This window comes from Canis aureus, chromosome 24 (assembly GCF_053574225.1).
Source record: "Canis aureus isolate CA01 chromosome 24, VMU_Caureus_v.1.0, whole genome shotgun sequence".
Lineage (NCBI taxonomy): Eukaryota > Metazoa > Chordata > Mammalia > Carnivora > Canidae > Canis > Canis aureus.
Genome location: NC_135634.1, coordinates 41,307,070 through 41,325,961, shown reverse-complemented (window position 1 = coordinate 41,325,961; position 18,892 = coordinate 41,307,070). Strand labels below are relative to the sequence as shown.

Below are 18,892 nucleotides of genomic sequence, written 5' to 3'. Positions count from 1 at the left end.
ACACAGCAAAAGGAAAAATTATTGAATTAGAAGATAGGAAAAAAACAACCCAGAGGGCAGCACAGACTAAGGAGAGAGAAAAGACAAAGGAAAAAAAAAAAAAGGATACGAGAATATCTAACATATCTAATCAACATTCTTTAAAGATTTATTATTTTGAGATGAAGAAAGCAAGGTGCACAGCGGGGGCAGGGGGGAGGGCAAAGGGGGAGGGAGAATCTACAGCAGACTCTCCCACTAAGTACAGAGCCCAATGAGGGGCCAGTCTCATCACCCTGAGATCATGACCTGAACAGAAAACAAGACTCAGACACTCAACCAACTGAGCCACCCAGGCACCCTAAAATCAACACTCTTACTTTTGAGAGCACAAATGAAAACATGAAAAGAAATGATATTTGAAAAGATCATGGCTGAGATTTTTTTGGATCCAATGAAAGGCATGCATCTACAAGTAGAAATTATAGTTTATCAAAAACAAGATAAATAAAATCCACACTTAGAAACATTTTGTTGCAACCTCAAAAACATGATCTTAAAAGCAGTCAGAAAAGAAAGACCAAGAAAACAAAATTTGACTAAAAGTAGACTTTTCGATGGAAACCAAAAGATAACACATTATCTTTAAGTAGTAAGAAAAAACTGTGAACCCAGCAAAACGATCTCTGAAGTATAAAATCAAAATAATATTTTCAGATAAACAAAAACCAAGAGTTTATCCCAGGAGGTCCTCACTAAAATAATACAGAGTATAGAAGAAGAATGACCCCAGGAAGACTGAAATGCAAAGAGGTAAGGAAAGAAACTGGTAAACACCCTTAGATAAATCTAAACAAGCAACATCTGATTTTAAAGTGTTCAATTTATGAGGAAGAACAGACAAATTTAATGTTTCACCAACAACAGCCCTTAAGTGAGGGTACTTTGTATTTTTAAAGACCTTGTATTATGAGGGGAAAGTTAAAATACCAATTAACTCTAGAATGTCAGTATGGAGAATTTTTTTTAATTTAATATTTTATTTATTTATTCATGAGAGACACAGAGACAGAGGCAGAGACACACAGGCAGAGGGAAAAGCAGGTTCCCTTCAGGGAGCCCAATGTGGGACTTGATCCCAGGACCCTAGGATCACAACCTGAGCCAAAGGCAAAAGCTCAACAAATGAGCCAACGAGGCACCCCTGAAGAATAAAATTTCAATGATGACCATAAAAGTACATGGAATTTACAACTTCCAAACCAGTATAAAAGGAAAATCAAAACAAAAAACTGCCATTTTTTAAAATAAAATTAAGCGTACACTTTCCATATGACCTAGCAATCCCACTCTTATTTACTCAAGTGAAATGAAAACTTAAGTTCACCAAACAAATCAGTATATAAGTATTTGGAGCATCTCTATTCATATGAATCAGAAACTGGAAACCCAACTGTCCTTCAAGTGGGAAACTGATAAATTCACAAGCAGCAGAATGGAATGCTAACTACTCAGCACTAAGGAGAAACAAACTATTGGAATATTGCAGCTAACTTGGATTAATCTTAAAGGTACTACTCTGAGTGAAGAAGGCAATCTGAAAAGGTTACATACTTAAGATACAATTTCCCTGACATTCTCAGAAAGAAAAAATAATGCTGGGAGAACTACAGGTAGTTGGCAGGGGTTAAGAACAGATAAGGGTTAAGTAGAGCCTTCATGGATGGTGGAACACTTCCATGTTCTAACTGTGGTGGCAGTTACACAAATTTATACACGTTAAGACTCATACAACTGTATACCAAAAAACTTAATATTGATGTAGGTTAACCTAAGAAACAAAATACTAGAGTCTTGATTCTGTTATTATTCACAGTAAAATCACAATTTTTAAAATAATGAAAATAAGTTTTTTTTCATCAGTGGAGCTACGTTCTCCACCTACCAAGTTTGACCATTTAATTGAATGAAATATAATCAAAACTGAATTATTTACCTAGTTATTTTCAAGGTGTATTCGTGGAAGCTGGCGCCACTTCCCTTTTTCTTTTTTGCTTAAGTCTAGTCTAGCCATCATGTGAATTCAATGTTTATAAAACATTTTACTGTAATGACATTAGTCATAACTATTGGATGAAAGTGTTGGACAAGTAAGCCACATCATTTTTATAGTGCCAATATTGAAGTACCACCCATTCCAGATCCTAAAATACACATTTTAAGTCTCCAATTTAGTGCAAAAAAAAAAAAAAAATTAAATTAAATAATGACTCATTTAATAACAGCAGTATTGATATTTTGAAAGCATGTTTGCCAGTTAATTGGTTTCAAGAAGTTCCAAAGTCACCTACTGGTAGAGCCCAATATGCTTTCACAGTATAATTAAGTCATATGCAGATCCCCAGGAGCTTTTATTTTAACGACCACCACCCAGGTATGACTGTAACCAGATGGTGTGACTCATTCCGTATGTCCACCAGTATGCTACTTTTAACTATGCTTTAAACAATCTTGCAAATAGCTATTTCCTCAACTCAAACAGCAATGTATGTTAGATGAATAAGAAAGCCTGTTTAGTTTTATTAATTGTTTTTCTCCTGCTGGGAGAGAAACTGGTTAAAATATTTTAATAGACTGGAAATTTATGTGGTTGCTGATCTTGACATAAAGTAATAAAGTTAATTTGACATTTAGATCTATCCCAATCCTAATTATTTAGTAAAATATATTAGATATAATGTTTAATTCAGAAAAATTATACATTTAAAATCTACAAACAGATGAAGGATGCCTTTAACAGGATATCAAGATTCTACAAACTGTTGATGCCAAGGCCCTATATGTACTGGATAGTCCAAAATATCAGTCTATCTAGAACGCAACTTTAAAATACTGAAAACACACATACGATATAAACCACATCTGCTATTTTGGGTCTGTTTATTTTTTTGAAAGTCACAAATACTACAATGTAAGGTCCTTGTAACGGGAGACATCTAAAAAATAATACTCGAGGTAACAATTTAAACCCAATTAAGGTGTCCCAGTTAAATGTGGACAACACCCCCCACACACAAAAGAGGGAGTGCCTGGGTAGCTCAGTCAGTTAAGCTTTTGATTTTGGCCCAGGTCATGATCTCAGGGTGGTGAGATCAAGGCGTCCCCTAGCTCCAGGCTCTGTGCTCAGCAGGGGGCCTGCTTAAGATACTCTCTCCCTCTTTCTTTCTCTGCCCCTCCCTCCCTACCCTGCTCATGTGCTCGCTCTCTCGCGCTCTCTCTCTAGAAAAAAAAAAAAAAAAAAAGTGGACAAAACCCAAGAATGTCTTCACAAACCTCTCCAAACTTCACTGAAATGAAAGCAAAGGAATAAAAAGGCATTAACCCACAGAAACAGCAGGACACAAAATAATGGAGGAGACCAAAAGCAAACTCTAGTTCTCTACTAACAAAATTTGGAAGATTTAAAAAGTGAACATACCAGCAGTAACTGACTGCAACGTAAAGAAAAGCAAAACAGTAGCTTCTTCGGAGAGAAGCCAACTGGAGGCGGATTCCCATTACAGAACCCCTACAAGATTCACAAAAGGAATTAAGGCAGGTTGGGGGGGATTTACACAGGGTCAAAAATAAACTCCCAGTCTCGCTACAGCCACAAGACTAACCTTACCAGGCCCTAGGCAGAAGTCTGAATGAACATTTAATCTGTAGAAATTATTCAAATAGATTCTAGACTCAGGCACAGCTAAGAACTGTTATTAGGTACCCTGCTAAAAACCGGGGGATTAACTGAGACCCCACATACTGAGTGATAGATTATGTGCCCCTAGTCTCCTCCCTAACTTGGATCCTAGAAAAATGGCAGCCAGTCTTTTTTAATCATCAACAAGAAAGAATACCGGAGAAAACATCTCTGAACTAAAAAAAAGCATAACTTACAAATCAATGAGTCCAAAAGAATGGCTACAATATTTAACAAAAGACCTAACCAAAATACCTCAATGTACAGTTCAGAAGAGCAGCAATAAAGATCACATATACTCCCACAGCAGGATGAGGAAAATGGGGCACAAAGAATCAATAATAAGAATAGCATCAAGAGGTGCCTGGGTGGGCTCAGTCAGTTAAGCGCCTGACTCTTGGTTTCAGCTCAGGTCATGATCCCAGGGTCCTGGATGAAGCCCCATCTTGGGCTCTGAGCTCAATGCAGAGTCTGCTTGAGATTCTCTCCCTTTGCCCCTCCTCCCCACACTTGTGCATTCTCTCTCTCAAATAAATAAATCCTTTGGGGAAAAAAAAGAATAGCATCAGACTTCCCAACATCAATACTGAGGATGTGATGATGAGTAAGCGCTGCCTTAAAACTTTAAGGATAAAGTATTTCCACCTTATGAATGGGGACAAACTATCAATTTAAAATGAGGGCAGAATAAGACATTTACAGCCATATACCTCTCAAAACGCTATCTCACTGACCTTTAATCAGGAGGTTAATGGAGATGTGGGGATCCTGGAAAGAGGGCCCAACACAGGTTAGACATGAAAAGAATTCCCAGAATGAAGGCAGAAGAAAAGTCCCAGGATGACCACTGCATAGCAGGTCTAGAGAGCAGGATTTCCAGACTAGAAGATGAAAAAGTACCCAGAAAAGACTGATCAACCACAAAAACAAAACAAAACAAAACAAAACAAAACAAAACAAAAAGGCACCTAATGTGTCTGATCATATAGAAAGAAGTATTACGCCTCAGTCAAGAGACTATCTGGGGATGTATTAATGATATGCACAGGAAAAACAAAGCAAATGAAGAGAACTATACAAGTACAAACTTCACGGGGTGAAAGGTTGTACAATTAAGAAAATAGGAGCAATATACTGTATGACTCAGTTGAGAACAATATGTATACTTGCAATAAGGCAAATACTAAATAATGATTTAACCAACGACTGTAATTAACGTTATAAGGAAGAGGTAGAAACAGTAGGTGGAAAAGGAGAAAGCATTAAGAGGACCAAATCCTTATCTTCCTCCTTGTACAGTAAAAAAGTCAATATATAAAGCCAAAACTGAAAACTTTTAAAAAATTGCTCTAAGTATGTTATCTAGAAATACTAAGGTAAATATAGAAGGAGGGCATAGACAAGAGTTCATGGTCACTGTCTGGGGCAATCAGAAATGGATGGAGGTAACAGGTGACTACTGCTGTTCATTATAAGCCTTTTGCCTCTTTAAATTATATGCATGTACCCTTTTGATAAAAATTAAAACTAAATTAAAATTAATAAAGAATGGGTATAAACAATTCTTGCTCTTCAAAACTAAATTTAACTGACAAACACAGGTTGTTTGTTATCTTTGATGAAAGATACCTATTGATGTTCAATAGGTACTTTTTGCTGAATTATCTACTGAACACAATTGTTCAAAGTTAGAACCAAGATTCACTAAGAGATAAAACTTTGAAGACAGAAATGAGCTTCCACATCTTCCCACATTATTAGTCCCACTGATTTTAATACCCTCCTCATCAAAGAGCTTGCACAGTCTATTAAGAAACGGGGGGAAAACAAGATTTTTTAGAATCTGACAATAAGAAAAATTCCTCTCTTCCTTTTGTAAATATGCATGTTTCTCTGTAACTTCCATACACTTGTCTCCTACCTACCTCTCCCTCGAGAATAAATCATAATATTACCTCTTCCACATACAGGCCTTAAAATTACCCAAAGATAGTGACATATGTACAGCTCCCCACAACCGCTAGTCTTTTCTTCTTGAAGCTAACAACATTTCTAGCTCCTGAACTGTTCTTTTGATACACAGTTTTAAATCTCCTTAACATCCTGATAAAACTCTGTAGAGCATGCTACAGTTAATGTAACTCTTCCAAGAAGCAACCAGAATAAAAGCAAGACGTAATTATGACTCCCCTCCCTCTAAAACAGTATAGTACCAATCAAAAAGAGACTACTACATCTTACTCAGGAGTTTTTGGGAAAAAAAATGTGTTCTAACTTAAAAGAAAAAAAAAAACCTATCATTCCTCATATTTTGAACAATTCAAACAAGTTTCCCATCCTTATTGTAACATTAAGTTAATGAATTTCATTCTTACCACACCGAATCAGGTATCTTTAGGGCAAGAGCTCTCACGTGTGGACCTGTAAAGGATGTCACAAGGAACATGCTACTAATCAAAGTACTTGAAGTTATGAATGATTTCTCTTTTTTATATATATTAACGGAATCCATGATGGGTATTCCTCACCAATTATCACTGTGACTATATGAAGTTGGAAATGCATTAATGAGTCAAGAGGAAAATGGGAAGGGTGACAGCACCAAGTCCTGAATATCTCCATAGGAGTTTCTCAAAAATATGAGCATTAAATAAATTTTAAAAAAAATTTAAAAAAAAAGGGATCCCTGGGTGGCGCAGCGGTTTAGCGCCTGCCTTCAGCCCAGGGCGCGATCCTGGAGACCCGGGATCGAATCCCACGTCGGGCTCCCGGGGCATGGAGCCTGCTTCTCCCTCTGCCTGTGTCTCTGCCTCTCTCTCTCTCTCTCTCTCTCTCTCTGTGTGTGACTATCATAAAAAAAAAAATAAAAATAAAAAAATAAAAATATGAGCATTATGCATATTTTAGAGAAAAAAGTGAAAATATGATGGCACCATACTACATATGCTTAAGAGTGTTCCCAGGACAGAAGATGCACTACAGAAGAATCTCTCTTAATCAATTTGCTGGATGAATCCATGTTTCTCCTCCCTGCTGAAAAACCTACAGTAAATGCCTACGGCACATCAAACATACACAGCTAGGGGTCTCCCCGCTGCTCCTTCCAACTGAGTTTTATGTTTATCAAGAGCTGTTTAATATTATAACTTGGTAATACAGTTGGCAGAGTATTTGGTAAATACATAGTTGAACTGACTATTTTGTAAAATACTGACACGAGTGAGAATATTTTTTTCATAAAAACGATTTAGGGACTTAACTAAATTCAGTTACTATGAAAAGGTATTATTTACCTGTAGACAAGAATTGTAAAAGATTGAAAAAAGATCTAAAACAATCCAGCACTCGACTTGCTTTAAAAAGTAGCTTACAGGGATCCCTGGGTGGCGCAGCGGTTTGGTGCCTGCCTTTGGCCCAGGGCGCGATCCTGGAGACCCGGGATCGAATCCCACGTCGGGCTCCCGGTGCATGGAGCCTGCTTCTCCCTCTGCCTGTGTCTCTGCCTCTCTCTCTCTCTCTCTCTCTCTGACTATCATAAATAAATAAAAATTAAAAAAAAAAAAAGTGGCTTACAATTCTAAGAACTATAAACATAATGTGAGTCTGGGCTGTATCAAATGGACAAAGAATCTAATCTGTGGAACCACATTCAAAGAAAAGTACTAGGTGTTACATTAAAAACTTTGGCAAACTAAAAATTACATGTTAAAATAAAAAACCTAAGTACATAAAAATACACATACACACACACACAAGTAATTGACTTCTTAAATAAATCTAATCACTATCAATCCTACATGCACAGGGTAAGAGGTTTTAATTACAATTCAGATATAGAAAACAGCAAGAGAATTCACTCATGGCAGTATAGATGGAACAAATTCAAAACAGTAAGCACCAAATTCCCATTACACTCACAATACACAACAGCAGTTTCTGAATAGAATTCAAAGTTACGAAAACAGAAAGTTAAGAAAAACTAAGTTCCTTTAATTTCTTTTAAAAAGTTGGGGATTCCTGGGTGGCTCAGCGGTTTGGCTCCTGCCTTCCGCCCAGGGCGTGATCCTGGAGTCTGGGATCAAGTCCCACATCAGGCTCCCTGCATGGAGCCTGCTTCTCCCTCTCTCTGCCTGTGTCTATGCCTCTCTCTCTCTGTGTCTCTCGTGAATAAAAAAAAAAAAAAAAAAAAAAACTTTTAAAAATAATTTCTTTTAAAAAGTATAGCTATAAAGCAAAAATGAATGTACATCCATAATCTGCCCTGCTTTTAAACTCCAATGAAGTTAAAATCTACCATCTGAGTTCCCAAAATACAGAATTCAAAACAATTTACAAAAATTCACAGGAAACCATTACACATTTTTTAATGGTAGAATCAACATTAGTTCTGGATCCCAACATCAACCAGGGTATCACAACAAAGCATTAAGAACGTGCACTAATTTTACAATTAAAGCTGGGGGGGGGGAGGGAGTAATAACAGTACTTTCCTCATAAGATTTTTACTAAAATCACACCTGACACACAGCTAGCACTCAATAAATGTGATTAATAGTTATTATTTTTTCTATTTCAACAAATACTTTGTTATATCCCCGACACATGTCCTAATGCCAGGAACTTCATATTCGCTTAAAAAAAATTCTAGCCTTTATAATGAAGAAGTATCAAATAATTTTCCCACTTAACAGTAAATTGAAATGGTACTACATTTTCAAAATACCTTATCAAATATAGCCACTTTAAAGTACTTTAAAAATTTTTAAAAAGGAATTAAAGATATAAACCACTGCTACTGTAACCTCATGAGGTCCTGAATATTATAACGGAGCTCCAAAAGAGTATTTGATTCCGATCCATTCTAATGCTAGTAATTGTATAAAAACAAATGCAATGCCTTTTCATCTTTCAAGTTAAAGTTCTTACAATATTCACCATAAGTCAAAATGTACACAAAATAAAGTGCAAGTGTATAAACTTTAAATCCCCATTTTAAATACTCTGTCCACATAAAATAGCTGGTATTGAGACAAAGTGTTTCTTAAATTTTATTTATTTTATATAAACCCTCTCTAAAAAACTTGTGACTCATTTTTAAAGATGAACAATTCTTATTTACTGATTATACTGATGTTAACTAATATGGTCTAAAATTGGTCTTTAAATCAACTAAAAGTTCTTTAACCTGAAGGCAATGTTTTGTTGTTGGCTATCCATTCAAAATTTTAAGCATTTCTGTAGCTAGAACCAGAAAGAAAGTGACAAATTAATCTTACGATACCCCATTCTAGCTCAGTAATAGATAGTATAACTGCACCTACACTTAAAGTTTCACTATCTGAATTTAGTTATACACTCCGGATGAGCACCACACAGGCACATGACAGTGATTGGGAAAAAGATTTTCTGAGTCTAGTAATATAAACAATAAGATGCCTGTTCAATTTGCTTAAACAAAGATACTGCTAAATTAATGATAAAAGGCATGTGACTAATCTCTCCAATTTAGAATTCATAAGAGTAAACACCATTTACTGTATAGGAGCATTTTCTAAACAATCAAGTTTTCCCAATGGTAGCTAGAGGACTTATACTCTGTAAATCCACTGCTTAGCCTCACCCTCTCATATAGTATATGCTCAATAACCACTCAAATTGTACCATCTAATCCTCATATCAACCTTAAGCTATGCATTGTCTTCTTACCACAAAAGACACTGAGGCTGAAGAGATGGATCCAGGTCAATGGGCTCATGATGGCCTGGATTAATAAGTCCTAAGTCACAAAACTAGTGGCAGTGTCAGGATCGGATTTCAAACTTATATTCTTCCAAGCTACTATATTATCTGAATAGCAAATATATAATAGTTATTAAACTCAATAGTTACTTCATTCTTCTCAAATTATTTTCCTTTATTACTGCTTTTCAAGGACAGAAATCCTTGGGTGCCTGGGTAGTTCAGGAGGTTAAACCGTTAGGCATCTGCCTTCAGCTCAGGTCTTGCTGATCTCAGGGTCCTGGGATCAAGTCCCACAGCAGGCTCCCTGCTCAATGGGGGGTCTGTTTCTCCCTCTCACTCTCCCTTTGCGCTCTTCACGCCGCCCCCCCCCCCCCCCCCGCCAGCTCTTTCTTTCATATAAATAAAATCTTTTAAAAAAACAAACAACAAGGACAGAAATCTTTAGGAGCAACTGTCCCTTCAATATTTCTGCAGTAGACATTTGATCCAGCATCTATTCCTTCCTTCCCAAGAATCCCAGATTTCTGATTTGAGAACTTTATTTGGCGATCTTTGTTGTTCCAATGAAGTCATTGTAGAATATGAGTCCAATCAGGGCACTGGTTCAAGGTAGCAGTTATATGACCTGAGCAAACTGCAGAACTTCCAGAAAAGTTGGGACACTGACATAAATTAAGGCAATATGCACCCCAGCAACTGGAAGCAGTCATCTCTGGATGAGAGAAATCTAGGCAACGTCGTTAAGCCATCGGAAAAAGCCTTTCGTAAAACAAATAGGTTTTGGGTCACATCTGAAAAATCCAACCTAACCTATTTTTTAAGGGTGCTTTCTCATTTCAATGTCTTTCACATTACTGTTCCCTACTCACGGTATATCCTTTCCTCCTTGTTAATATCTCCTATCTACTGGGCAGCTATTTCATAGTAGGCATCAAGTGAGATGTTGAACACATGTTATCACTAATACTGAAAATTAATCTATACCTAAAAAATCCACAAAGTAAATTTCATCCTCACTATTCATGGATGAGAAAATTCAAACTCAAGCTTGCAGACTGAGCTGTTCAATAGCACACAGCTTAACAAGCAGAGCCAGGATTCAAGACCAGGTTTATCTAGCTCACAAGTACTTGTTCTTTCAACTTGAAGCAGCCGGTCACATGGATCTTGTCTTTAAAGGAAGGTCTTTGCTCAGACATCAAGTCTTCTGTGAAGCTTTCTCTATCCATTTACATACTTCAGAGGTAGCTCATTTAGAGAAAAATATTACAATGTATCATCACTGTTTACATAGTCAGAAGGCAAGCTCTTTAAAGATAGTAGGATCCAAGGTACACCAGTGCCTCCCACAATGTATGACATAGGCCAAGCAAGCAATAAACATTTGTAAAATCACCAGTGAATGAAGATATTAAGTCCTGTCTATTACAGATTAAACTCCTTAAAATAAACAATTGTCATTATACTAAGATATCCTTTTACATAGAATGTTTCAGAAATGTGGGTTTTAGGAAGAAATTCGTAAATATTTCTTAATCTTATACATTTGCTGTATAGGCTACACGTCACCCTGAAGAATCACAGAGAAATGTCAGAAATTCAAAACAGTAGCTATGTACATTTTTTTCAAACCAAGTATTTCATAGGTACCAAAAGACCTTGTTTTTAGGATACATTTATTATGCATATAATAAAAATCAAATACACTTAAAACAGTGGTCTGTTGGTTTCATTTTAGAACCAAAGTTGCCTAATCCGTGGCAACTTAACTTCATATGGAAGTGTAAAGCAGGAACCAGAAAATCTCCTAGATCCGACTCATTTCTATGATTCTGTTGTGACTCAGTAATAACACTAATTGTCAGCTTCTCAGAGTGCTTCCCTGACTAGGATCTGAGAGTAACCTCTCAACAAGGGCTCTCCTATCCTACTATCCTAGCTCATACTTACCCGGACATTTTTCTCATTTACTTATGTATTATCACCTCCCCTAGTACAACGTAAGCACCAAAGGAGCAGAGATTTTCCTGTATCCATCAGCACACCCCAAGGCTTCACACAGAAGGCACCCAGTACATGTGTGTTGAAGAAACAACATTCGCCAAAGACTAATAACGCCTTGTTGCCCAACATGAAGAGAATAAATAAATAAATAAATAAATAAATAAATAAATAAATAAGCAAGCAAGCAAGCAAGCAAGCAAGCAAGCAGATCATGCACTGCCGGGCACGTCCTGCATTTTCCAAATAGGAGTTTTCTAATACATTATGTACTCTGTCTCAGGATTAATCTGACAACGGATTTTTTTTTTTTAAGGGTGGGGGAGGATATAATGGCTAAATTACTTTATTTGAAAGGAATATCACAGAGGAAAGAGCCCAAAAGTCGCTGTTTTGGTCTAACACACGCTTCAGGGATATTTAGTGAACCGCTTCGAATACGGGAGAATCAGTACGGAAAAGCAACTTATCCGTTCCCAAACCATCTACAAATTTCTTCCTAAAACCCACATTCCTGAAACATTCTATGTAAAAGGATATCTTAGTATGGGGCGATTTCACAGTCGCGCTGTCAAAACAAAACCCTTGGCGGAGTCTGCGCGCACAGCAAAGGGGGAAACACAGCATCCCGGGGCAGCGGGTCCCCGACAGGGCTGTGTTCCCACCGCCTGTGCCCGTTCGCCGCGCAGCGCCGGGCCGGGGAGCTGCCGCCCCTGCCGAGAAGTCTTAGCGGCCGTCGCCACCAGCGAGCGGACAATGACACAGCTTCGGGCCACCCTCTCCTTCCCACTGAAACTTTCCCCGAAACTCAAAGGACGTCTCTTTGGACCCTACGAGCTAAAACCCCGCAGGGCCTCCACGTCTGCTCCTCGGCCTGCCTCGGTCGCCAGGAAGCCTCATCCCAACTTTCCACCCACCCCCCACCCCCGTCCCCCGCCCCGGGATTCAAACCGCGGCCACCAAGACATTTCAATCCCCCGCTAGTCCCCGAAGTGCACGCGCTCTCCCAGTGACCTAGGTGCTGCCGACCCGAGGGAGGAGGGGGATGGGAGTTAAAATAAGGAAAAAGACAAAAAGAAAAAAAAAAAAAAAAAGAGCCCCGGCTACGCGTCCCTGTTCCTCCCCCCTCCAGCTCCGCCGTCCCCCGGGCGCCCGGCAGGTGCCTCGCTGGGGACCCCCCCGCCCCCCGCCCCCCGCGGCCCAGCCTCGCCCCGCTCCCTCCGCGCCAGCCCCGCCGGAGAGGAGCCGAGGCCCGGGGGAGGCGGCGCCGGGGCCCCGCGGGGACCAGCGATGCTCGCCGCGCCGCCTCCGCCCACGCCCCGCCCGCTCCGCGCCGGGCCCCCCGCACCCCGGCCCGCCGGCCTCCGCCGCCCCTGCCCGCGAGCCCGCGCCCCAACGGCCGCCGCGGCCCGAGCGCGCGCCCCCGCCCCGCCCGCCCCGCCGGCCCCGCCGGCCCCGGGCAGGGCCCCCGCCCGCCGCCCGCCGCCCCCACCCGCCCCGCACTCACAGGCTGCCCGAGCAGGACGTGCACACGAACGAGCCGACCGTCATGTTCACGTAGGTGGGGCCGCGCTGGTCGCAGTCGAAGCACTTTCGGTTGTGCGGGAGGCCGGTCATGTCCCGCAGCATCTTCAGGTGCTTCTCCTCCTGCTTCCGCTTGGCGCTGGCCGCCATGGCCGCGGCGCCCGGGGCCGGGAGGCCGGCAGGGCCGGGAGCGGGAGCGGGAGCGGGAGCGAGAGCCGGAGCCGGAGCGGGAGCCGGAGCCGGAGCGGGAGCCGCAGCCGGAGCCGCAGCCGGAGCCGCAGCCCGAGCCGGGGGCCCGCGCTCCCACGGGCCGCCCTGGCCGCGGCCGCCGCCCTCCGTCAGCGCGCGCCGCCCGCGCCGGGACCCCCCCCGCCGCCTCGGCTCCACTCGGCTGCGCTGGGCGCGGCGCGGACGCTGCGGGGCGCGGGCGGACGGGCCGCACCAACCGGCCGGGCCGGGACAACCGCCGCCGCCGCCGCCGCCGCCACCTTCCCGACTCCTCCGGAGGGGGACAGAGGAGGAAGGGGCACGGCAAGAGGAGGCCCGCCCCGGGCGGCCCGAGGCCAAGTGGCGGCCGGCGCCCCCTGCCGGCCAGGAGGAGCGCGCTCCAGCGGCCGCGCCGAGGCCCGGCCTGGGGCGGGGGCAAAGGAGCAAGGATGCAAAGGCGAGGGATGCGGGCGGGCGGGCGGGCGACGGCGCCGCTGTGGTATCGCACGGCTCGCGCAGCACCCGACTCGCCCGACTCAACCTCCTCCCCTGCTCCCAGATCCCCACCCACCGCGCCCTAAAAGGAGCCCTCTCCTCCGGAGCCCGGCCTGCCTCTCTCACCACCCTGGCCTTCCTTGGCACCTGCACACTCCCCCCCCATCCCCACCAACCCCCCCCCACACACACGCACAAGCTCCCTTCTGACCTTCTGACCCAGGCCCCTTGCCCTGCTGTTCTCTCTCTCTCTCTCTCTCTCTCTCTCTCTGAAGGTTTCTAGACCCTGCCACTATCCACATTTTGGACTTGATTGTTTTGGGGGTTTTCTTTTTCTTTTTTTTTCCTTTTTTTTTTTTTTTTTTTTTTTTTTTTGGTGTGGGAATATAGCATTGAGGGATGTTGCACACAATCCCTAGCCTTTAGCCACCAGATGCCTGAACAATTCAAACCCTCCTCAAAGCACTCCCCCCCCCCCACCCAGCCCCTGTGGCAACCAGAGATCCCCACACGTTGCCACATGTGGAGACATGATAGATGGATATGTGGTCAATACATTCGGGCACTTCCTTCAGCCCAACCAACGTATTTAAAGAGTTGCCATCCACCTTGCTGAAAGCAGCCCTCCATGAAATCCCTGCGTTGGGTTTTCTTCGTAGTTCTAGTTGTTCGAAATCCTCCTTCTTATGTAGGGTTGTCTGAGTGTTGTCTGGGATCCACCCCCCAACCCCCACCCCCCGCTGGACTCCAAACAGCTTAGCCCCAGCATGTTCTTTACCATTCCACCCTCTGCCCCTCCCAGAGCTGGAAGCGAGGCTTTCAGTGTCTCATTTAATCTCTGCAAGATCCCTTTGGGGTAAGCATTACTATTCTTTCCATTCTCCTAAGTCTGGAAGCTGAAGCCCTGGGGGGGGGGGGGTTAAGTAACCCCCCCCCCAGGGGGAAATTTAAATTCAGTAAATTTACTTTATTATGAAAGTAAATTTCATACATACTGGAAAACTGAGATTCCAACCCAGACAGACCATAGAACCCGAATCTCTTCATCACTCTAAGCAAACACAGCCAGCAGGATGTTAGAAAGCATCCCTGCCCCTCATGTCCCAAAGGAGTACAGGGAGACCCGGAGAGCTGAAGTCCCAAGATCGCTCAGCTGGGGAGTGGGAAGGCAAGATTCGAACCCACATTTCCTAATCTCCAAGGCCAAGCCTTAGACCTCCCATGAAAGTGAAGGGATGAATCGCCCAAGAGGGACTTCATGTTAGTATAATACTATCAACAATAGCTAAATATTACAAGAAAGTGATCAACAGGTTTTGGATTGGTCAATAGATTTATTTTTGAATTTTCTTTTAAGGAATATATTGAACTCCCATGAGACCATGGCCCACCTTCAATAATTATCAGCTAATGGCTAATGTGCTTCCTACCCTCCCCATCCTCCCATCCCTCCTTCTATTATTTTGAAGCAGATTGCAGATAGCATACCATTCACCTGCACACATGTTACTTTGCGTTGCTAAAAAAAATAATTTTTAACTGAACCATGATACCATAATGGTATCAATTAAAAAATTAATAACTAAAAAATTAATAATTCCTTAAAATCATGAAATATCCCATCAAGCGTTGAAGTTTCTCACTGATGTTTAAAAAAGATTTTTACAGCTTATTTTAATCCATACATTGTCGTTGGGTAATATATGGGTTATAAAGTCTATGCATTTCCCCTCTATCTCCTTTGCCTCTTGTAATTATGTTTTTGTTTTTTGTTTTGTTTTGTTTTGTTTTTGGAACTGGGTCCTTTGCCATGTTGCTTCTCACTGCTTATGTTATTTAACACCTTTACCTTTTCTAAAAATTTGTGGTTGTGTCTAGTTCACTTGTTTCCAGTTCAATATTTTTTTGTTCTTGGCAAAATATGATGTCTTTGTGTGCTTCCAAATCAGGCGGCACATGAGGGTAGGAGTGCGAAGGGGGTCCTTTCTCCCTTTTTATGATATTAGCAGCCATTGATGATTAATGTCTAGATTCCTTGGTTTATTAAGGGTTACACAGAGGTGATAATCTAGCTCTGTCATTCCTTCCCCATTTGTCAGTGGCAATGTTTCCATAAAGATGAACTGCATCTCAGCTACTATCTGGCACAGTTTATGTCAGAAAGACAGGGTAAATGTTAGATTCTTTTCCTTTATTCCCAAATTTTCCAGAGAACATATTGGTTTCCTATCACCTTGCAGTGGTGATCAATATTTTTGTCAATGTCATTACAGACTCCAGAAATTAAATACAGTTGACATATTTTGTCTCCTCGGTGCTCACATTGTTTTCTCACTGGCCTTTGGGAGCCTCTTAAAGTTGGCTCTTGAGTCTTTTGGACAAGACCCTTGACCTAAGGTCATCTGGAGTGCCATGACAGCAGGGCCCTGCGCTGTTTAGATGACAGCCCTGGAATGTCCAAACCTGGACTGATCAAAACAGAGGCTTACTTAGCAGCCCCTGTCCAGATAAATATAAGACACGCAGCAGACTCTTACTCATCACCCACAAACGTGCTTAACCCACAGCCAATGGCTTGTTTCTATGTTTGTGATGCTCCCTTGTCACTTGTATGTTTTCTGGTTGCTCATCTTTCCATGGTTTGTCATCTGATAAATGCCAAAATCAGAAGGTGTGGCTGCAGCACCTTGTACAAACAGTTTAATACGCGGTTGTTTCATTATTGTGTTGTTTAGAGAAGCAGGAGAAGGTATTTCCAGAGTATCCATCTGTAGGAAGGTGGAGTTCAGGTGACGTCCAAAATATTTCCTACATGTAAAGCTGAAAGTCCATATGGCGGGCTGAATTTTGGCCTTTTCGTACTCTGTGTAATATCAAAGCAGGTTTCTACTTTTAAAAATCCCAAGGGAGGTTTGCAGTATGTCAGGACACACTATTTATTTACTGAAATTTCCTTATCCCTCACATGAACGCGCAAGGAGGTATCATTATCCTCACTTTATATAGGAGGAAACTGAGAGTCTGAAAAGCCGGCTTGCCCAAGGCCACGCTGGAAATGAAGCAATAGGTTGGGATTCAAACCCACATCAGGCTGCACCTCACCGGGCTGCACCTCACCAGCTTCTACTTCCAGTAACTGAATCCTGGCCCTGCTTATGAAGCAGAAATTACCTTCAGAGATGTTAGCACTGCAGCCAAAGTGATCTTTCAAAATGCTAATGTGACTCAGACATCCCCAGTCTCCTCCCTGCCCCCCCCTTAAAGCCTTTCAGTGACTTCCCACTGCTCTGAGGCTGAAAGAAAAGCCCTTTGAAAGCGGCCTCCTTCTTGCAGACCATGCTAGCCCTCCCCATCCTGCCCCAGCTCCAATGTGCCCCAGGCATGACCCTAAATCTCCACCACCCTGCTCCAGCCCTACTCCCTTCTCAGGGTTTCATATTCCCTTCTGTCCCACCTCAGGGCCTTTGCACATGCATTGTTGCTTCCAAAAAGAGTCTCCCTCTCTTTTCCTTCTCATCCCTTGGATCCAGCTCAATATCTGGTTTTCAGAGATCCTTCTCTGTCCCTCCTAGTTAAGCCAAACCCCATAGTAGGTGCTCATAGTAGCATGTACCTCTCCTTTAGAGCACATGCTGCTGTGGCTATTTACAGTGCTTTGTGATTTCCAGTTAGGGTCCCTAGCCCCCCCACTACATAGTGGACTTCACTCAGGAGGGGCTTAGGTCTACGTTTGCTCACCATTACTCCTCCAGTACTTAGCATGGAGCCTGGCTCTTAGAAGGGACTCAGTAAATATTGGTTGAATGAATAAATTAATACAGCAGTGGGGAGCCAGAGAATAAAGCGTCCTTCAGTCTTATGCAGTGGGTTCCGCACTCTGTTTATCACTGTCTCTGCTGTTTTGGCTCCCAGAATGATTACAGCTCTGTCCAAGCTACTATAGTTTTGTTAAAGAACTTGCAAATTCTGAAATCAAACCTCTTGACGGTAAGAATCTAAAACCTGACTTGCTTAGAGGCTCCTGCCTGTCTTATCACCAAGGGTGACTCAGAAAATGTCCTGAACAAACCCTGGCTTTGGAGAGGCCCCAAGGAGCCAGCAACGGAGCTGCCAACTCATCCTAGGCTACCCCACCCTCGGCGCCTGGAGGCGAGGCCCAGAAAGGAGGCCCTTCGGTGTCTTACCAGACAGCAAAGCAGGACAAGCAATAACAAGTATGGTAGGATAACTAGAAGTGGCTTCCTTGCCCAGAGCATCGGAGTGGGGAGGGGAGGGCTCCCCATTCAAGAAGAACTCAAATTTAGACTTAACAATAATCTCTAACTGAGCTACCCATAGGGTCAAGGAGAACCACCAACATAATAGAAGATCCTGGCAGGCACGCATGCATGTCCCATGTGATCCTTGCCACCTGCATGCAGCAGGCCCTAAAATCATACTTTTTTTTTTCCAGATTTTTATTTAAATTCTAGTTAGTTAACATATGGTGTAATACTGGTTTCAGGAGTAGAATACAGTGATTCATCACTTACATACAACACCCAGTGCTCATCATAACAAGTGCCCTCCTTAATCCCCAGCACCCATCTAGCTCTATTCATACTTTTAACAAGTCCTGGATTTACTTTGTGGATAACACCATTCACTTGTTTTCTTGGGTTGCTTGGGTATTAAAAGGTCTGATTTGTTAAGTATAATTATTTTTAAGCATATCACAGTTTTTGTGGCCCCATTTAGACATCTTTTCATGTTCTAATATACTGGGAGCCTTGAAAACACTGAAGTGGCATAAACCCTCTCTGAGATGAGTGCCACGTCCCCCCCACTCCCCACCTCCCTGCCCAGCCCCAGCTTGAAGCTCTGACCTTTCAGAAGCTCCCGCTCCTCCCCCAGACACCCAGTTTCGGGCTGGTGAGCCTGGTCTGTTGGAGAACCTCGATCCTACATTCTTAGGGTCCTCATATCTTCCGTTCCTTTAGAACCCCCTGATGCGCCAAGGCGATTTCGATTAGCAGAGGAGCTACTGGACAACAGTGACCATTTACAATCTAGGAAAACTGGACCTGGGGGTTTTCCCTTTTCATTGACAACTTCCCTCCTTTCCAGGTTCTGGCCCTAAAACCAATGCTACTTTTTATGGCCCATTTACACAGTGTAAAAGGCCAAGTGATGGTGGCCTCATTAATTCCCCTAGGCCCCCGGGTT

The 18,892-nt window shown here is 42.6% G+C and overlaps 2 protein-coding genes across 15 annotated transcripts in view; one reads left to right on the top strand and one right to left on the bottom strand.

Annotated features, from left to right (window-relative positions):
- AGFG1 (ArfGAP with FG repeats 1) overlaps positions 1-13,225 on the bottom strand; it is a 73,211-nt gene extending 59,986 nt beyond the window's left edge. For 2 of the 8 annotated variants that reach the window (XM_077869055.1, XM_077869056.1), the window contains exon 1: positions 12,969-13,221. In XM_077869055.1, coding sequence (XP_077725181.1) covers positions 12,969-13,135 — 167 coding nt within the window. In that variant the 5' untranslated portion in view covers positions 13,136-13,221. Of the gene's footprint in view, positions 1-9,424; positions 9,577-12,968 lie in introns of those variants that run through there. The other 6 variants (XM_077869059.1, XM_077869054.1, XM_077869060.1 and 3 more) reach the window with 6 other exon arrangements.
- Positions 13,226-14,607: 1,382 nt separating this feature from the next.
- LOC144296130 (uncharacterized) overlaps positions 14,608-18,892 on the top strand; it is a 36,336-nt gene continuing 32,051 nt past the window's right edge. For 3 of the 7 annotated variants that reach the window (XR_013363288.1, XR_013363287.1, XM_077869053.1), the window contains exon 1: positions 14,611-17,906. Coding sequence is in view for 1 of the 7 variants with exons in the window: in XM_077869053.1 (XP_077725179.1) it covers positions 17,904-17,906 (3 nt within the window). In the remaining 6 variants the exon portion in view is untranslated. Of the gene's footprint in view, positions 17,907-18,892 lie in introns of all 7 variants that reach the window. The other 4 variants (XR_013363292.1, XR_013363290.1, XR_013363291.1 and 1 more) reach the window with 4 other exon arrangements.